The 19634-nt window shown below is 41.0% G+C and overlaps 1 protein-coding gene across 1 annotated transcript in view; it reads right to left on the reverse strand.

The window, feature by feature from the left end:
- SORCS3 (sortilin related VPS10 domain containing receptor 3) overlaps positions 1 to 19634 on the reverse strand; it is a 414417-nt gene that overhangs the window by 10101 nt on the left and 384682 nt on the right. Inside the window, exons 20-23 of the mRNA XM_032595155.1 lie at positions 16443 to 16576; positions 7397 to 7520; positions 5682 to 5794; positions 1558 to 1689 (exon numbers count right to left, since the gene is read on the reverse strand). Coding sequence (XP_032451046.1) covers positions 1558 to 1689; positions 5682 to 5794; positions 7397 to 7520; positions 16443 to 16576 — 503 coding nt within the window. The remainder of the gene's footprint in view (positions 1 to 1557; positions 1690 to 5681; positions 5795 to 7396; positions 7521 to 16442; positions 16577 to 19634) is intronic.

The raw sequence follows: 19634 nt of genomic DNA on the forward strand, positions 1-19634 counted from the left end.
GTTCAGTGCTTGTTCATCCATGCCTTTCTAATTCACCATAGCACAACCTATTATGAAATGAAAGAACATCAACCCATTATTAGTTCTTTAATCTAATGAAGTAACACACACAGGGCAGAGACACCCCTGCCAGGACTAAAGCAGGCATATATGTCCCCAGCCCATTCCTCTATTTTTTTTTCTTTTGGAGACAATTGAAGGCAGACATCAAAGCAGAAGCTGCCTTCTTTTTATGGGATAATTTTTCCTCTTTACTTTTCCCTAGCAAGTCTCGGAACACATAACATCGATTTAATCACTCTGTAATTCCCACATGAAAGCCGAGGCCGACTTGGGCTGTTGTCCCTAACTCTTATCTGGCTGTACGCGCCTTAATATCACAGCTGCTATTCATCACCGTAATTACCTATTTATCTAAATGGATGGATATTGTAGCTTCCAAATATAGTTCACACATGCCACTTGCTATTTCAGAATAAAGAGGTCTTGTAAAAGTGATGTATGCTTTGAGAAGCTGAATTTATTTCTGGCCAACTTCGATATGCAGCCCTACAAGGCAAGGATCTGCTGCATTTTCCAGAGAAATGGACTGTGCTGGTATCTGTGCAGCTGGAGGATGACTGTGGATGGCCGTATGGAGGAGGGGATGGCCAGGTGAGTAGTATAGGGACAGAGAAGATGTCCTCAGGTGGGAGCAAATGCATGATTTGTGCTGATGTTTAGAAGCCCATTCTTACTTTAAAAAATTATTTATTTTTGAGAGAGAGCATGAGCGGGGTGGGGAGCAGAGAAAGAGAATCTTAAGCAGGCTCCGCATTGTCAGTGCAGAGCCCGACCTAGGGCTCGATCTCACAAATGATGACCTGAGCTGGAACCAAGAGTTGGACGCTTAACCCACTGAGCCACCCGGGTGCCCCCTATTCTCACTTTCATTTACTTCTCCTGACTTAGCATCACAGGAAGGCGGGGGCAGTAGGTTAGTGAGGGAAAACCGGCCCCTTCACTTCAAGAATGGTGTGCCCATCACAGGAGCCACACGCCCATTTGATGAGGACAGTAAATCACCATCCCTTCGGACACGCTGCTGCCTTAGACAAGGCAAGATGAAGCAATCCATCTCTCACCAAAGAAACATGGTTAGAAGCAGTTCATTTTCTCTCCTGAAGCAGAACTTAGGTTGACCGGGATGTTTAAGGACAAGAAGCACATTTTCCTAGAAATAGAAAAGGAAACTCAAATTCCTCCCTCCCCCTCCTGCGTCTCCCCCAGGCCAGGTCACCGGGCGGGAGACCCGAGTAAGTTTGCAGGGATGCCAACTGTTGGAATGAGTGCTGCCAGGGACACTTTCCCTTCTTGCGCACTGAATGTTCCAGTCTGTGCACTCGCGCTAATTCTGGGCCAGGCTGGCTGCTGGCACCGCCCTGGGGGCTGTGCAGACCCACAGGCTGCTGGGCCTATGGGAGAAAGCTCCCCTCCCTTCATGGCTGGAAAGATCACTGTGTGCCTTCAGACTGTGGGGGGCAGGCAGGTGTCCTGGCCAAGTGTTCTGTCACTTACTTGTTCCAGGTCCTCTTCATTGCCTTTCCTCCTCTCCGTCAAGTTCTTGGGGGGAAGGATGAAGAGCTCTGCCGAAGTGGGGAGACCAGGGAACACGGCAACTAGGATCTGGTCTTCCGGGACACCGGTTACCTGCAGGGACGTTCAGACCACAGAGTGGAGCCCCGGAGCAACCGGCCTCCCCGAGTCAACCACAAGGAGCAGGGTGCACATGGGTGTAAGGCTCACGTTTGTTTTTTAAACACAGCATTTTAGGCACACATTCCAATATTCCTCTAGGCTTTTTTTCTGTTTCCCCTTAGAAGTGCTATTATTAGTTTCACTACCTCCTTTGGCTCTTACATACATTTATCCTGAAACTAAAATACTATGATGATTTTCAAAATATTGGTTGCTGGGAACAGTGGCTAAAGCTCCTCCCCTCTTTTCCATTTTTCTGCACTAAGAGCACTAGAGCTTCTGGCAAAAACATGGATATGCAGTGCAAACAAGGAATAAGAGGTTACAAGCAAATGTGGGGAAATGCAAATAAAAAATAAAAAAAAAAACGAGAAACCCTATTTCACTTACAAAAGCAGGATTTTTTTTTAAGTTAAAATCACTAATGTCGGTGAGGCTTAAGAGGCTCTCTCATTTGTTGCTGCCAGCCCTACAAATCAATTCACTTTGCTGATTTGCTTTTCAAAAGACTACTTTAAGGCCATAAAAATATTCAGACCCTTCATTTAGTAACTGTAATTTGGAGTGTTTGTCCTAAGGAAATGATCCAAAATATAGAAAAAGCCACACACAGGAAGAAAAACATTATTTGTAATAGCAAATAAATAGAGAAAACTCGAATTTTCAAAAAAATAAGTAAATAATGGTATAATCATCCAACAGAACGTTATTTTACCATTACCATGATAATTAGTACAGTCAGCCAACATGGAAAAACACTTATGATAGCTGCATTCTGATCTATTTCCTTATATTTCTTTGGTTACAACCCTATAAAAATAAAAATGTATAGGAGTAAAAAAGCAAAATAAAATACTAAAAGTTGTGTTAAGATGCTGAGATCGTGAGTGAAACTTTTTTTATTCCTGAGTGTTTAATAAAAGGATTATATTACTTTTTGATAAAAACTTAAAATTAAGTGCCTCTCTGGAGGCAAATTCCTGAAGAGAACAAAACTCTGAGCTCCCCCTACCCTGGAAAAGAGTATGGTTATTCTTTCCTATGTGTCCCCTGAAGGTCTTTTATCCAGAACACCTCCTCTTCTGCTGCCAATCCAAATAGGGTAGTTTTTGATTTGTCAGAAATACCTGCCTCCTCCAAGAAGTCTCCCCTGACTATATCCACTGGCAGTGACCTCCTCCATGTTAGTCTCTCATGCCAACACTTCCAGATACCATGTCTACCAAGTTTCAGGGACTTAGATCATCTCACCTGTGACATGAATATATCTGGCTGGTATAAGCTTTTCCCTGAGAGGTTCTTATGAATGCTAACTCAGACATTCCTGGGAGTCTTTGTAGTTAGCTCACTATTCTGATGATGTTTGCAGAGTACAGACTCAATAAACAGTCGCTAGACTGAATAGAAGTGGAGGGGTTGTATTCCATTTGCTCAGCTCTGATTCCTATTTGGGACTAGGCTCACAGATTGGAGTTAATTCCCAGGGATGTGATAAAAGTGAGAGCACCAACTTGCAGAGAACTAACAAGCAGCAATCAGAAACAGAAGAGTCTACCAGACACAGAGGATCCCTTGGAACTGACCAGACATCTCCGTTTCCTGTTGGGACGCATGACCCGAAGTAGCTGAAAGTCTTGGTGTCCAAGTCTATGGGGCAAGAAGGCCTCATACTAACCAGCCAGGGGAAGCAAGTCTCCAGAGACCATTCTGGAGGGCAAAGCACAGAGGATCACCCAATGGTTGGGCTGACCCTTTGTCCCAGGGAATAGTGGTCTCAGGGGGTATCAGTCAATTAGCAACCTTGGAGAGACTCTGGACCCATCTGTCTAGATTCACTTAATCCCATCCAAAGGGACACTTGAGGGACAGATCCTCCTGAGATTTAAGACCCAGGCATCAATCAACATGTCTGATTATTATTATTTACTAGTATTATTATTACAATTACCAAGTCATTTATTAAAAAGTTAGTATGTTTTTAATAAACACAATCATATAAAATACAACAGAATTGTGGATGTTTCTGTGAATAGGCACATAAGATCAGGGGCATTTTCATCCCTTTCTATGAAAAATGTTTTTGTAAAAAGATTTCAGATGAAGATCATCTGGTAGACAACTCCCCATAGGAATGCTCTCTTAAATCACTCTCTTTTCTTCCTCCTCCTCTTCCTCCTCCTCCTCCTTCTCCTCCCCCTCCCCCTGCTTCTTCTTCTTTCTCCTTCTTCCCCTCCCCCCTCCCCCTCCCCCTCCCTCCCTCCCTCCCTCCCTCCTCCTCCTCCTCTTCTTCTTCTTCTTCTTCTTCTTCTTCTTCTTCTTCTTCTTCTTCTTCTTCTTCTCTTGCTGGCTCCTTCTCCAGGTCCTTCCCTAGATTGTCCTCCTCTGCCTTGGGGAGCATTGGCATTCATGTCTGCCCTGCATCCCAGTCACCTGGGGGGCCTAATCACCTCCACAGTCACTGCTCCACATTTCTGCCTTCAGGGGGAATATGCACTTGACCTTCAGATCCATAGTTTCAACTCCCCTTGTTATCTCACCCAACTGCTCCTCATGTGCTCCAAACTCACATACAAGATCATACTATTACCGTTCCTCAAGCATGTTTCTCCTACATGGCCTAAGGGCAAGGCCATCACCCCTCTCCTCTTGGAATCAAAAAGCTTCTCTCTCCCTCTCATTCACACTATATTCTATTAGTCATCAATTCTACTGTTCAACTTCCTAAGTGGTTTTGAATCTTTCCTCTCCAAGATCTTGTTATCTCTGGTCTAGAGAACTATAGCACTCCTTTAACTGGTCATCTTTTGTGAAATTTATTCCCTACCTTATGCACTTCCTACCTCAGCAGCCCAACCTCTGCACTGTTACCAAAATGAGGGTCTGAATATAAATGAATCTATTCTCAGTATTTTTTGCTTAAATAAGAAAATTCAGTTCCCACTGCCTACCAGATGTATGTCAGACCCCTTTTAGCTTCTGTGATGCTTCACAAGCTGCCCTAACCATTCTAGCTCAAGTCTAGTCATACTTGCCTTAGAACCTATAGACTGGCTACACTAAACTCTATCATTTCCCCAATATGCTCTACTCTTTCAATAGTCCATGGCCTGCACATACTGTTCATTCTACCTGAAAGACACCACAAACTCTGTTAACCATTATGTGCTCTTTAAAACAGAGTTCAAGTATTCCCTGCAAAGACCATCCTAATAGCTCACAAGTATTTATCAAATCACAAATAATGCGCTAATCCTGCATTTGTCTGGGTAGAGTGAATCCTACTTTTCGTCATGCTCTTTTGTAATGCTGACGATGCCTCTGCCATAGAACTAATCATGTTAGACTTATCTCTGCATTTGCAAACCCATGTTGTATTCATCATTATGTTCTAGTGCCTAGTTCTGAGAAAAGGGTTAACAGAACCCTTTCAAAGCTCTCTAAGGCCAGTATGACCTTGGGTTAACTCTAGAACTCTATTACCCTGAAGGTATGTTCTTTATTCTAGCTTGTAGCCTTCTGATCGTCACGTATAGCCAATGGTAGTCTTGTGAGTCCACATATGTGGTTAAGAAACCCCTTTGGTGGGCAAAGAACAAGCCTAGTGAATGATAATATCTGTATAGATTCAATGAGTGCCCCCATCCATTAGTTCATTAAAGGGGTCAAGCTCTTGTCTTAGAAAAATTTGGTATACAGACAGGGCCAATTCCCATCCTCAAACACTGGTTCCCATCTGTGTGTGTGTGTGTGTGTGTCTCCTCCACTGTCCCCACTTCCCTCCATCCTTGCTTTACCCTCCTGATTCTTGTCTCTCTTTTTACAGAGAATTCTCATATAACTGTAGAATGGTGGTTTTAACCCATGAAAATTTATTCTAGACCAGACACTCTGTTTTTTTTTTTTCTTTATACACTAACACGTAAGCAAAGATAAAACCAACTTACTTTAACCAGAGCTCTCTTGATGACATTGCCAATATCTTGCCTCCACTCAGGAATGTCAGGGTTGTGGTAATCCAGGTTTGGAGAGAAGGACAACAGTTGGGACTGGAAGTATTCTGCAAGGAGAGAGGGTGTGTGAGTGGGGCTGAGAGAGGGGTGGTGGATTAGCAGATGGCATGATCACTGTGCTTTAGGGAAAGGGTCCAGTCTTCTACGTGGCCTCAACTAAAATTCCTTCTTATCAGTGTGTTTCTTGGCTTCTGAAAAGAAGGTGGATCTTGGTGACTGGAAGTGGACTTGTGCTCCTACCAGGTAAGAGTTCCTAGCATCTTAACTGAAATGAAAGATAAATATGAAAGAAACTCCAGAAGAAGGAGGCATTTGTTACCGTCGGCGGTATCATGTAGAGCCAACGATAAAGTATTTACAACCTGTGCTTGTTTGAATGGAAACTTGTCACTTGCCCTCCCTCATTTCCTGTGACCTTCCTCCTAGAAACTGTCAGGGGACTAGATTGAAACCCTGTGTGTAGGGTGTGGGCCATGTTCAGTTTCTTGATTTGGCTGATGGATACAGAGGTCTGTTTATGTTGTGGCAAGTCATGAAACTAAACACTTATGATCTGTGTACTCTTCTGCATTAAATCTACACTTCAATAGAGGCACCTGGGTGGCTCTGTCAGTTGGGCATCTGACTCTTGATTTCAGCTCAGGTCATGATCCCAGGATCATGGGATTGAGCCCTGTGTTGGGCTCTGTACTAGGTGTGAAGCCTGCTTGGAATTCTCTCTCCCTTCCTCTGCCCTTCTCCCTGGCTCACACTTGCTCTCTTTCTCTCTCTCTAAAATAAAAAATTAAAAAAAATGTACACTTCAATAACAATGTTTGCTTAAAAAAGGCTTCCAGCTGCCTGATGAGAGAGCCAGAGTATCAAATTTGCAGAGATGTAGGAAAAGGCACCCACCTGAAGTGAGGCTGAAGAAATATGGTCTGAGTCAGAGGATCACATACCTTAGTACAACCTTTTAGAAAACCCCAGGTATAGTAGTAGTCTTTAGGTGCCTGGGGGAGGTTGTGTGGGATGGTGCTAGAAGAAAATGTGATTAAAATAAATTCAATAGCTAGGAATGGTTCTCCAGGATTGAGAACAGCATGGTAGCCCTATTTACCACTCTTCTTTCTAGCTCTGCCCTCATATTCTTAGTCTTGTTTTTGAGCCTTCGCAGCCAAGGATGTTAGAATTTCCAACAATTGGTTATGTGTAGTTAATCTCAGTAACTTATCTATGAGTTCTGCAAGGTCAGGGGCCATGACTCCTCTTTTGAGATCACCGGTGCCCATGGCCACAAATGGTAGGTGATGCATACATGTTGTAGATACTTCAGCAGGACATCAGATATAGATGGTTCTATGATAGTCTTTCTAGCTTGGTGTCCTTCCACTTATGATATGTCTTTGTCTAATGAGAACCCTGTCAGGATGTGATGCAGTTACTTCTAGGGGAGTAATAAGGGCTTTTCTATGCCATTCTGTGCCGGTTTCTCTTAACCTCAGTGTCTATTCAGGAACAAGGTAGAAAGTGTGTTTGGAAAACTTGTTGACCTACGTAATTTTTTCCCAGCCTGCGGAATTTCCAAAGCAGTCAGGGATTGCCATCAGGGTAGCAGAGAGGACTGGTTGAGCAGGAGGGGGCATCACAGAACAATTTTTAGGGCTTACCATGAACAGCGATATCTTTCGTGTCCTGAATAAGGGCATTTCCAGCAGCCACCTGGACAGTGATGCTGTTGGTTCCCTCTGCCAGGAAGGTGAAGGAAATGCTGCTATCCAGGGTGATGAGGGGCTGAAAGACAAGAGTAGGAATACCCACTTAGTCCTCTGTGGGATATCAGATTTTCTTCCTTTCTTATAAATCTCAGACTGTCACAAATCTGCATAGTATTTGTGTATCCCCAAGAGATCCTCACTTGAAAAGGGGAAGAAGAAAATGACTTTTCATAGCTTCCAAAAACTGTGATTATAGCCGGTATCCAGGAAGAGTACTAATATCCTCGAAATGGACTGTAACATGTAATCCTGAAAGATGAAGATAACATTGGACACTCTGGATTTTGCACATCACTCTGGTCCTTCTCCAGGGGCCAAGTAGAAGCAACATTAGTAACATATTCCAGCTGGCTCTGGAAACAGATCATTTATTTCTCTTCTCCAATATTCTGTGTCAACTGCATTTTCTCCTATATGCCACTGGACTATAAGACCTTTCAGGGAGGTGATCACACTTTATTTACCTCTGTATCCCCATCCTTCTGTATCTCCATCATTGGCACACTGCCCTCATATAGTAGAATATATATGTAAGTTGGATGCATGGTCAGATCACTGGCTTTTTGTTTTATTCTGTGTTTTCCATTGCCAGGCACTCCTAGCATTTTAAGTAGGTTGGAAAACATATAAACATACACATCTATGACCATTTTAGTTATTTTCTTCTGCTTTATTTTCATAACATATGGAGCTTCCCAAGGATAGAAACAGAATAATTATATTATTTTCCTGAGAATTAGGATCTTGATATAATTAGGTGCTTATCAAAGAGAAGAATGAAGATCCCGAGGTTGAAGAGTCATTATTCAGTGGTCATCTTAAGCCTGTGCCTGTCCAAGTTCCTGTTGTTTATGAGATAAGACATAACAGGAGAAGGCTGCTGTAAGGCAGCTCTTAAAGAGAGGTCACAAACACAGATGAGCAGACTCCCTCTCCTCTCTGTATGTCAGGACAACAATGGGATGGAGACCAAGAATGTAGTCAGTTGGGGATGCATAGAGCAGCTCTTTAAGGGGGTGAGTGTGGGTCAGCACTTACATAGCACACGCATTCACTCTAAACTAGACATGGCCTAGATGTGTGTGTCAGAGCCCTGCAGAGGCTCAAAGATGCAGCTTTCAGGCAGTGTCTCTGCGGCAAGACTGCAATTCCTTTCTAGCTCACAATTTTCAAGTGGGCTTCTGAAACATAATTTGATTTCTTCTGCTTTAAAATTCTGGACTCAGACAGACTACCATTGCACCACAAGTATTATGCTAAGTAAAATAAGTCAGTCAGAGAATGACAAATAACATATGATTTCATTCATGTGTGCAATATAAGAAACAAAACAAATGAGCACAGGGGGGACAAAAGAGAGAGGCATGCCAAGACACAGACTCTTAACTACAGAGAACCAATTGATGGTTTACCAGAAGGGAGGTGGTGGTGGGTTAAATAGGTGATGGGGATTAAGGAGTGCACTTGTTGTGATGGCAGCGAGTAACACACTGAGGTGTTGAGTCACTGTATTGTACACTTGAAAGTAATATTACACTGTATGTTACCTAACTGGAATTTAAATTAACAATTTATTTAATTGTATGCTTGAAACTAATATTTTGCTGTATGTTAGGTAACTAGAATTTAAATTAAAACTTAAAAAATAAAATAATAAAATAGAATAGAATAAAATAAAATAAAATAAAATAAAATAATAAAGTATAAAATAAAATAAAAATAAAATTCTGTAACTCCATTATTTTATGGCCAGGCAGATAGCTGGAGTTGGGCAAGATTAGAGATATTGCCCTAAGCTTGTGACACACTTTCTTTTTTGTTTGCTACATGAAAGAAGTGAGTGTAGAAATAGATACACTCTTTCCTTTAAGGACAGATCCCAGAGTTCAAGTATTAAGACTCAGCAACAATATACACAAAGGTACAGCCTTCTGAATAAAACAGTGAATCAGTTGCAAGTAGGTTCTGTGATGTATGTCAACTCCCATGGGCAGATGGTTGGTGTTTAGTGTCCTGTGTTGAGAAGGAAGCTGAAGTCAAGTTGGGTTCAGTACACCAGTGTTGGCCATGACCATGGAATAACAATATGTACACCACAGAACTGCCATCTCTAGTGTAAGAAGAACAAAGATTTGAAACTCTGGCTTTATTAAATTAATGTTGTAATAAATTACCTTGGGCAAAGTTTGTCCCCATTATGGGCCTTCGTACTTTATCTGTTAAATGAAAGCTTTGGGTCAGAAGAGCTGTGAGAACTTATTCAATTCAACAATCAGAATACAGAGGATTGATGAATGGCTTTTGGCAAACTTTCTAGTCCCTACTGGTCAACCCATCCCATCTTATCTGTTAGGAGACTTTCAACTGCTTCATTACCTAGTCATATTTTTTGGACATACCCAACTGAATGGCTAAATTTTCTTTAAAAATGATAATATAAAACATTACTAAGGATGCAGAGCCACTGGAACTCTCATACATTTTTTGGTGGGCTGTGAAATGACACAACGACTTAGGAAAAAGTTTAGTTTTATAAGAAACTGCAACAATTTTTTCCAAAGTAATTGTACCATTTTCTGTTTTATGACTTAGCAATTTCAGTCCTGAGAATTTAGTCAAGAGAAAATAAAACGTATGTCCACAAATAAACAAAAATGTTCATGGAAGCTTATTCATAATAGCCCCAAGATGGAAACAGCTCAGGAACTCCCCAATAGGAAAATAATAAAAAAAGCCATAGTGTATTCACACAATGAACATAAAGGAAAAAAATACTGATATATACAACAGCCTAGATAAATCCCAAACCTATAAGAAAGAAACCTTACATAAAAGAATTCATATGGATGAAGTTCTAGAACAGGCAAATCTAATCTATGATGGAAAACAAAGCAGCAGTTGGTTTTGGGGATTGGGGGTGAGTATTGACTAAGAAAGGGAATGAGAGAACTTTTTGGAGTGATGGTAATACTATGTATTTTGACAGGAGTTTGGGTTACATGTGAATGTGTTTGTCAAAACCTAGAAAGTGCACACTTCAGATTTGTGCATTTCATCATTGATACATTTTACACTGTCATGGGGAAGCAAATACTGCACTCTAGTTAATGACTTGCAAGCTTAAGCATCGAGGACAAAGTATATTGGTGTCTAAATTTGAAATAAGTCAAAAATTAAGATCGATTGATGGATGGACAGAACAGAGAGACAGACAGGTGATAAAACAAGCATAGTAAATGTTAATGGTAGCTACAGCTGGTGGGTATATGGATGTTCACTGTAAAATTATTTCAACTTTAGTGTATATTTGAAGTTTTCCATAATAAAATGTTGGGAGAGAAAACATGAAAGGAACAATCAATATGATTTTACTTTTCCTGATTCCATGAATGACTCTCTCTGATCGTGGCTATATTCTATTGTCCTCCATTTTGGTTCTCTACCCTCAGCTATCATCTTCCCACCTCTCATCACCAGGCATTTTTCTACCTTAACAGTGTTCTCTTCATGAAACGTTCACTACTTCCTTGTCATCTTCCTTAGCTGTCAGTGGTCTATTTGTGCCCCCTTCCTTTCTCTACACACTGCTGTAACCTTAGACTTGGGTAGCTGCAATCTGTCAGGCAAAGGCACCTCTTTTGAGAGTGGTGAAATTCCTCTTGTCCCTGAATATTTGATCTTCTCTCCATCTGGCTGTTTCCCTAGGAGATCCAGGGACCAAACAAGGGTGCACGGCTGCAGGACAAAGGGAATGCCATCTGTGGTGGGAGAGAGTGTGCTATCCTACCAGCCAGTCAGGGCTCTGAGTCACAGCAAATAGTGCTGAATGGGAACACTTGGTCCCCAGATGGCAGACCACAAGCTTCCATACTAGGGAAGAGGCAGGAGCTAATTTTGTTTTCCAAATTGCTTTTGTTTTTCATCAATTGATATGGCATCATGGCTGATTTCACCTTCCTTGCAAACCTGGAACACTCAACAGGATTCCTGAATTCTTTGTTGGCTACTGATATCTAGTGCGCAATGCTAAATTAAATCAAGTATTTTAAGGTTCATTTACTAAATCTATTAGGCAAGCAGACACATTTATTAAGCCAGACCTCTGTTAATCCCAGCAAATTGGCCTTTCAGAGCCCTACAAATCTAACAGGCAGCCGATTGACTTCTCTATCTCTGTGCCTTGTCCAAGCTGCAGTGGCAGCCCACAGTGAGACCCTTTGGAATAATACCTCAGTCCTGCCTGGGTTGTGGGATACATCCCTGCCCACAGAGAATCCCTCATGTATGACAGGTCACATATTATCCACTGAGCCCAGAAAGATATTGACAAAACTCTGAGTGACTATTTAGTTATGACATTTCCACTTGACTAATGGAACAAGGAGTTTCAGGGAAACCTTTGGATGCAGCCTATACCAGTTTCCCAGACGCTGTAAGTCAAGTTAATATTGAACATAATAAAACCTCTACAATTTAAATATACACTTTTATAAAAGCTACCATTCCCAAATTGGAAAGACTATGCAATGACTATGCCTGCCTTACTTAAAACCTTCAGCAGATTATATAGTTACATGTAAAATGTGTTCATCATATGAAGTTGAAAAGGTAGAATACATAATTGAGGACATACTATGATTAGACCTATGTAAAAAAAAAAACCCTAAAATATACACAAAGACCAGCAAAATAGCATCTATACAGGTGTTAGGACTAAGGAATTAATGTGAAAATTCATAGGGGAAAAAATTCACTCAAACACACAACACATACACAAACACATCAAAAAGCTCATCAAAAGTATCACTGTCCATGAATCTGATTCTATCTTCTGTCATCCTATCGTAAATCTGAATTTCTATGACAAAAAAAAAACAAAAAACAAAAAAACATCCATTTGTGCCATTGAAAGCCACCTGTCACCTATCTTCCCTACCTTTCAGTGTCTTGTCTCATTTCTACCAAAATGGACCCTCTGTTTTGTCTGAATCAGTCTACACAGAATACAACCATTCCTTACTTTTCCATACAAATCTCTTTCCCCTTCTCTGCCTCAATTCTGTTTCTTCAATGCCAGGTTAAGAACAACTTCATATGTGACTCACTCCATGACCAACAAGGTGTACATCCATCACCACCTAGGCTGCTTGACTGGGCCAATAATATTACATCCCTACCACCTTCCCTTATAGTACCTATGCCTTCATATTCTCCAAAAGATCGCTTCTTAAAGATAAAAAATGGAATTTACACAGATTTGTATTCCTCAAAACATCTAGCACAAAATATGGGCTCTTGAATAAGATCTATGGAGCTACTGATGCAATTTCACATCTCCTGTGATAGGTTTGTAGGTATATGAGACTATTGTTGGATTTGAGGAATGTTTATTCTCTTCTATTTACTTGTACATCACATGGGCTCGCCAATCATTGCATCTGTGTTCATCATGCCTTCTCATTTGAACTTTGATCTCCTTGAAGGTAGGGACAATGTTGTATGTGTTCCTCTATTCCTGACACCACCGAGTGAAGGGCTAGGTATAAAGGCAGGGGTGAACTGATTCTTGATTTAATTCGACCATCTGGGTAAACTTGCATAATTCACTCAGTCACAACTCTCTCTCTCTCTCTCTCTCTCTCTCTGTCTCTCTCTCTCACACACACACACACGCACACACACACACACCCATAAAACATTACTTTACAAGGTTATTAGCCTAAGTGTTTTCTCTGAAAAATGGGATAATTTTCTCCATCAGTAATGTTCTAATGATTAAATAAAATGATGTGTATCAACAGCTCCTACAAAGCTGTAGTAGAAATAAATGCCTGAAATTAGTACTAGCTCCTGGGGCGCCTGGGTGGCTCAGTCAGTTAAGTGTCCGACTTCAGCTCAGGCCACGATCTCATGGTTCATGAGTTTGAATCCTGCATCAGGCTCTGTGCTGACAGCTCAGAGCCTGGAGCCTGCTTTGGATTCCGTGTCTCCCTCTTTCTCTGCCCCTCCCCTGCTTGTGCTGTCTCTCTCTCTCAAAAATAAACATTAAAAAAAAAATAGCATTATCTCCTTTTACAGAGAAGTTTGCTAGTTAATGGGAACCAAATAGCACCAAGTCAGAGCCCTCACCAAAACATTCAAAGACACTCATTAACTTGCCAGTCAAATATAATGCTCACCGGATCAATTGGGCGATGAGGCCCCCTTGATATGTTTCTGGTATGGTGCTAGCAAAAACAAAACAAAACAAAACAAAACAAAATAAAACAAAACAAAACTGAAAATATATCTCTTTCACCTGGACCAAATAACCATTCTTAGATGGGGGAGAGAAATCTAGGAAACCAAGTCAGATACACCATCGAAATGTACATGCCGTTGATGCAAATGACAAGCACCACCCTGACTAATATTTTCAAGGGCTATTAGATATATTCTAAGTACATCTAAGTTACTAATATTAATTATTACTGGTTACTACTTGTTCACTATTAGTTACTAGTAGTTACTACTATTATTACTCTGATGTTACAAAGACCAAATCTGAGGTTCAGAGAAATTGCATGATTGACTATACACATAGAGCCAAGAAGAATCTGATTCTGGACTGCAACCCAGATTTATTATTTTAAAACTGCTCTATTCTGGGCATTTGTGTAGCACTTCATGCTCAAGCTTATAGGTGGAAATTCCTAACCAAAGAAGACCTCAGGTTACCATCAACCCAAACCAAAACAAAACTGTAATGCCGTTCTGTAATTTAAAATTTCCCTTCTCCTAATATGGCAAAATATAGATTAGCTAGATGTATATTTCAAATAATAACTCAGTGATGTCTGTGGATTAGATATTAGTATCCTTGCTCTACAGAGAGAAAAAGCACTGATATTTAGATCAGGTGATTTGTTTAAGCAAACAAAGATAATCATTAGAGAAACAGAAACCTGACTCCCCAGTCACTTTGCCCACTTCTGTGTTTATTTACCAAAATTTAAGAAACTAGATTAAGTAAATGCATTAAGTAGATTAGATTAACTACTAGTCTAGATAAACTAGACTAGATTAAGTAACTAGTAAAAGCCTTAGAATTCAGGTCTTAGAATACTCAAAGGAAAAAAAAAAAAACATATTCAAAGGGGAAAAATGGTGCTGTAGAGAAACACTGTGTCTCCAGCTCCTTGTGGGCTGCTGAGTAAATCACTGTGTTGACAACTGCGAAGAACTTCCCTCCTTGAGCACAGCAGCCTCAGTAAAGATCACCTGGTAAATGAACACTAACAGCAAAGAATTCCCTGGCCTGACAGCCAAAAGTTCTCAACAGATAAAGGCACTTAAAATCCTCTGTTTCTAATTTTCTCCTCCCAAATGATTCTCTTTCCTCTTTCACTATATATGCCTGCTGGTGATTGAAGAAAGATTTTAGGGTCTGTAACCTCTAGAAGACAAATAGAGTGATGCAGCTAATGCATCCTGGGACTGGGGTGGTGCATGGTAGATGGGAGTTAGGAGACCTGGCTCCACAATTAACCAGATGTTTGACCTTGGGATGCTCATCTCACGCAGGGAACTTCACTTCTCTAATGTACCAAATGGGGATCTTAATAACTAACTTCTGTATCTCTTGTCCTGGTGAATAATCTTTCCAGAAATGCAAAAGCATCACAACCTATATTAAGAAACTGACTTGAAAGTATACGGCATGAACAATGCAAACAGAAAAGCGTCCCTTGGGTCCATAAGTCTGTCTTTTATCAACCCATCCTAACTCCAAGTTTTTATAAAAAGCATCCATTTAGTGAGTACCTAGCATGTACTAGGGAGATACATAGCATCTTATTTAATTTTCACAACAATTAAGATGATATAGGCATTATTCTCTCCAATTTGCGCTGACTGAATTAAATTTTAGGTCAAGTGACCTCATCAAGCTCACACAGCTGGCACTGTCACTGTGACTCCAAGGTCCATGTTTTCATCACAATGTCATGCCGCCTCCCTAAAAAAGAGCAGGGTGAATCATCTCCCACTCTTACCATGCAGGGACTGAAGTTCTTTTTGGTCATCTTGAAACAAACAAAGCCATCATTGTTCATTTCTTTGTTAAAGGAATTACTACATAGAACTGAATATTTGCTTCCCCTTTCTTGAGATATCCAACATTACCAAGTGTGATACGATATCTTTCTTACTTTTTAAAAATGAAAGGTCTAAGGTGGTTAATGCCAATCACATCAAGAATGACCAAGCAAAATGTAGACAAAATCAGGAATGGAGAAAAACACGAAGCCCTTACATTTAGAGACCCTCAGCCTAACTGCTCCCAGCTCCTATTATACAAGTGTAGTCACTGTTGACACAGGTATCACCATCACCAGTTGCGGGGAGTAGGGAGGATGTGCCAAGTTCAGAGTTTAGCCCTCTTAGTCCCCTTCTTAGAGGCTTGGCAGCATCAGTCTAAAAAAGAACCTAAAGAAAACCCTGGGCTTCATAGAACATCTAGCAGGTCTTGGAGAAGGGTTCTTTACATGCATTATTTGATTTGATTTTCACATCTCTGTATTTAGAGATATAATTCACATTTCCAGATGGAATCACGGGATCTCAGAGATGCTAAGTGGCTTCCTTTACATAGCTAGTGAGTGGAGAGCCCAGGATTAAAAAAAAATAGAGCAAATGAAGTTTTAGAAATACTGATTATGGAAGTAGGTTTGTATAGCTACTCAGAGTACTCTTTCTTCCTCAGGATTGTTTGAACTTTCCCTACTATAATAATGAATCTGGCATAGAGACGTATGTGATATTCAATTATGTGGATTCATAGATTCAGGAAGTACTCCCTATTGCCCACATCTCTGATGTCCCCAACGTCAACATGGACGCTGGAAGATAGAAGAATTCAGCACAGATCTACTCAGACATGGATCAGAAAGGTCCGAACCTTTGTGCTATTGCCAAACCACCAGAAATAGGTGAGGGTCCCCAGCTGACTGGGCCACACAACCGCACTGATGTTGACCTCCTTATTTCTTATAGCAACAAATGGAACTCGGAGATGAACATGCTCCACGGGACCTGTGGGAACAAGGAAAACAATATGAATGTTTATATCCTGGGAATAAACGAACTTCATCGCACTCCCAGATTCTTAATCTTAACCCCTATTACCATAAACTATAGTAAAACAAGGATCACAAACTCACAAATGTTGAGATGTGGGTGTGTGCTTGAAATAAAGCACCTTGTATAAAAGGGAACATAAATCAGACTTCAGACTTTTTGAATGGCATCCGAAATACATTTACATCTGATGTGCCTAACCATGAATACTTATGAACCTCCAATCCAAGGACAAAGCCAGTTTATTAGACACTTAGCCAATAAATAGGAAGATAAACAGCAGTCTCTTTCATTTCTGACAATTAGCCTGTATTGTCATGTGGGGTCAGCGCATCATATGGAGGGCTCTTCCATTATCCTTGATTGTTAATTGGTTCCATCCTCTTCAACAATCCGCCATTGTGCCCGTCATCTGCAATACTCAGTGGGCGTCATTCAGAAGCTGGCAAGGCTGTTTTACAAAAAGGAAAATGTGTATCTCCCTAAATCAAAGGAGAAACAAATTCCAGGTTTCCAAATAATAAAAAAGCTGCTTGCAAAAAGGTGAGCAAATTTCTCTTTTTTTCCTACAGAAAACTGATATAAGCAGCAAGTCAGAGAAAATATATGAACACATCAATAAGGATTTTAATTTAATTCATTTCCAAAATAAAATGAGAAGAGGAAAAGCTGCTGGAAAACATTAACAGGTCAGTGTTGCACTGTGGGGTGGATATGTTATCTTTTTTAACTCTGTGGGGTTTTCCTCTCCCCCCCACTTCCACTCCTTCCTCTTTTCCTTTCCTTCCTTCCCTTTTCCTCCTTTCCCTTCTTTATATCCTTGCTACTTAGCCAAACCCAATTAACGTATCCCATTATCTGTTCACACTATGCTAGGACAAATATTCCTGGTTTCCATCATGATAGTGTCAAGAATAACTAAAAGTCAAGACTGCAGTCTACACATCTTTTTACTTGGGGGCCTTGAGTTCTTCTCATAGGTGGGACATTTTTCAGGCCACTCAACCTTCACTATTTACATCTTGGGTTATTTTGGAGGCAGCTCGGTTTAAAGGGAAGAAAACAGATGGCTTCTTCTCATTTCTGGTCTGGTTTAAATTTAGCTGTATGATCTTTTCCTCTTTCTTACAGAGCCTTGACCTTATACAGTCCCTTACCATTATGTCGTCCCGCATCTTCCTTATAGGAATCAGAACATGTGAATGTGATATCTGGATGTTAAAAGTACCATCCCGTTAATTCTGGGTGGGCACTATTTCTACCACCACTATCGCTGTCTCTGTGTACCATTGCATAGAAGTCCCTCTAAGACAGCAGAAGTTCTTCTGAGTCTCACTGGGCATCGCCGGTATTGTAGGTAGATTTATGCTGAGGGAGAAGGTGTTTGGGTAAAGACAAATGCTGAAACTAGGAGAGCAGTCAGGCCTGCCTGCCACTGTCCATGCTGTACTTTCCTGAACAGTCAACATGTGTTCGAGGACCTGCGTATCTACAGCTTGAAACTACTCATTGATTACAGCTCTCTGACCTGACCACAGACATACAACCCTCAAGGTTTCTTCCAGCAAATAGTCTCTTCTAGCAAATAATTTCAACCTTGTCACTTCAGATACACATTTGGCTAAAGGTTTAATTATTTTCCTTAAATTTTTTTTTAAAATGTTTATTTATTTTTGAGAGAGATAGAGAGAGAGAGCACGGGCAGAGAAAGAGGGAGACAGAGAATCCGAAGAAGGCTCCATGCTCTGAGCTGTCAGCACAGAGTCCGACATGGGGCTCGAACTCACAAACCACGAGATCATGACCTGAGCTGAAGCTGGATGCTTAACTGACTGAACCAGGCACCCCCGAAGGTTTAACTATTTTCAATAAGAAATTCTGCTCAATTATTTTTGTATGGTTTAATTGTTGGTGAAAATACAAATACCCACAAGTTATGAGAAAGCACTGGCTACTTTTGTGACTTAATTACTCATTTTTAGGACCTTATATGATTTACCTTTCTTTGTTGTTTGTGTTTTACTGATTCATGGGGTGGAGAATGAGACAGTGGGAAGGAGCCCCCAGCCAGCCATGTCCTAGGAGGGAGATGAGAACTCTGTGTTTACAATAACACCCCAGAGTCTTTCTCTGTGCCCAGATACAGAGCTCATTCCTCCCCTGCTGGGAAAGGGACCATTTACCCTTAAAGTCAATTCTCCTGTTATATCCCTCCTTCATAATGCAGGAAGCTTATTCCCCTGGCCAGCTCATCAGAATCCCAGGCCTTTCCACAGTTAAGTGATGATACTGCTAATGGCTTGTGGCCCTGGCACTTCTTCTCAGCTTTCTGTCACTCAAGGGCCTTGGCCCAGCTACACACTGTCAGGTACTTTGATGCCCAAAAAGATAAAAGGAGATATCCTTCTCCCTAAACTCATTGCAAACAAAGGGATACAGTTTCCATGAATTGGCACACCATCAAACATAATCACATTTTTTCCAAATTCAAGACAAGCATGTTTGGGTAAACAGAATCTCAAGGAACAACAACACATAATAGTTTTTTTTAATGTTTATTTATTTTTGAGAGAGAGAGAGAGGGGGGGGGGGAGGGGCTGAGAGAGAGAGGGAGACACAGAATCCAAAGCAGGCTCCGGGCTCCAAGCTGTCAGCACAGAGCCTGATGCGGGGCTCAAACTCGCAAACCCTGAGATCATGACCTGAGCCGAAGTCGGATGTTTAACCGACTGAGCCACCCAGGCACCCCAACATGTAATAGCTTTGTAGGGCAAAGAACCTGAACCAGATGCTCCGGGCTTCAACCTAGGGATATACCAGTGACCAGAGAGAAGGGAGAGGAAGGATTCAGGAGGGAGCACAGCCAACTCATAAAATCCTCACTGTCAAACAGTGCTCTTTTTGATAAAAATCTAATAATTTGTGCGAGATTGGTTATTATGGGTGGCTAACAACTACTTTTGTTAGCTAATGGCCCAAGGTGAGGCCAAGAGCAGTTTCCACTATAATAACT

Source organism: Lynx canadensis, chromosome D2, assembly GCF_007474595.2.
Source record: "Lynx canadensis isolate LIC74 chromosome D2, mLynCan4.pri.v2, whole genome shotgun sequence".
NCBI classification, from domain to species: domain Eukaryota; kingdom Metazoa; phylum Chordata; class Mammalia; order Carnivora; family Felidae; genus Lynx; species Lynx canadensis.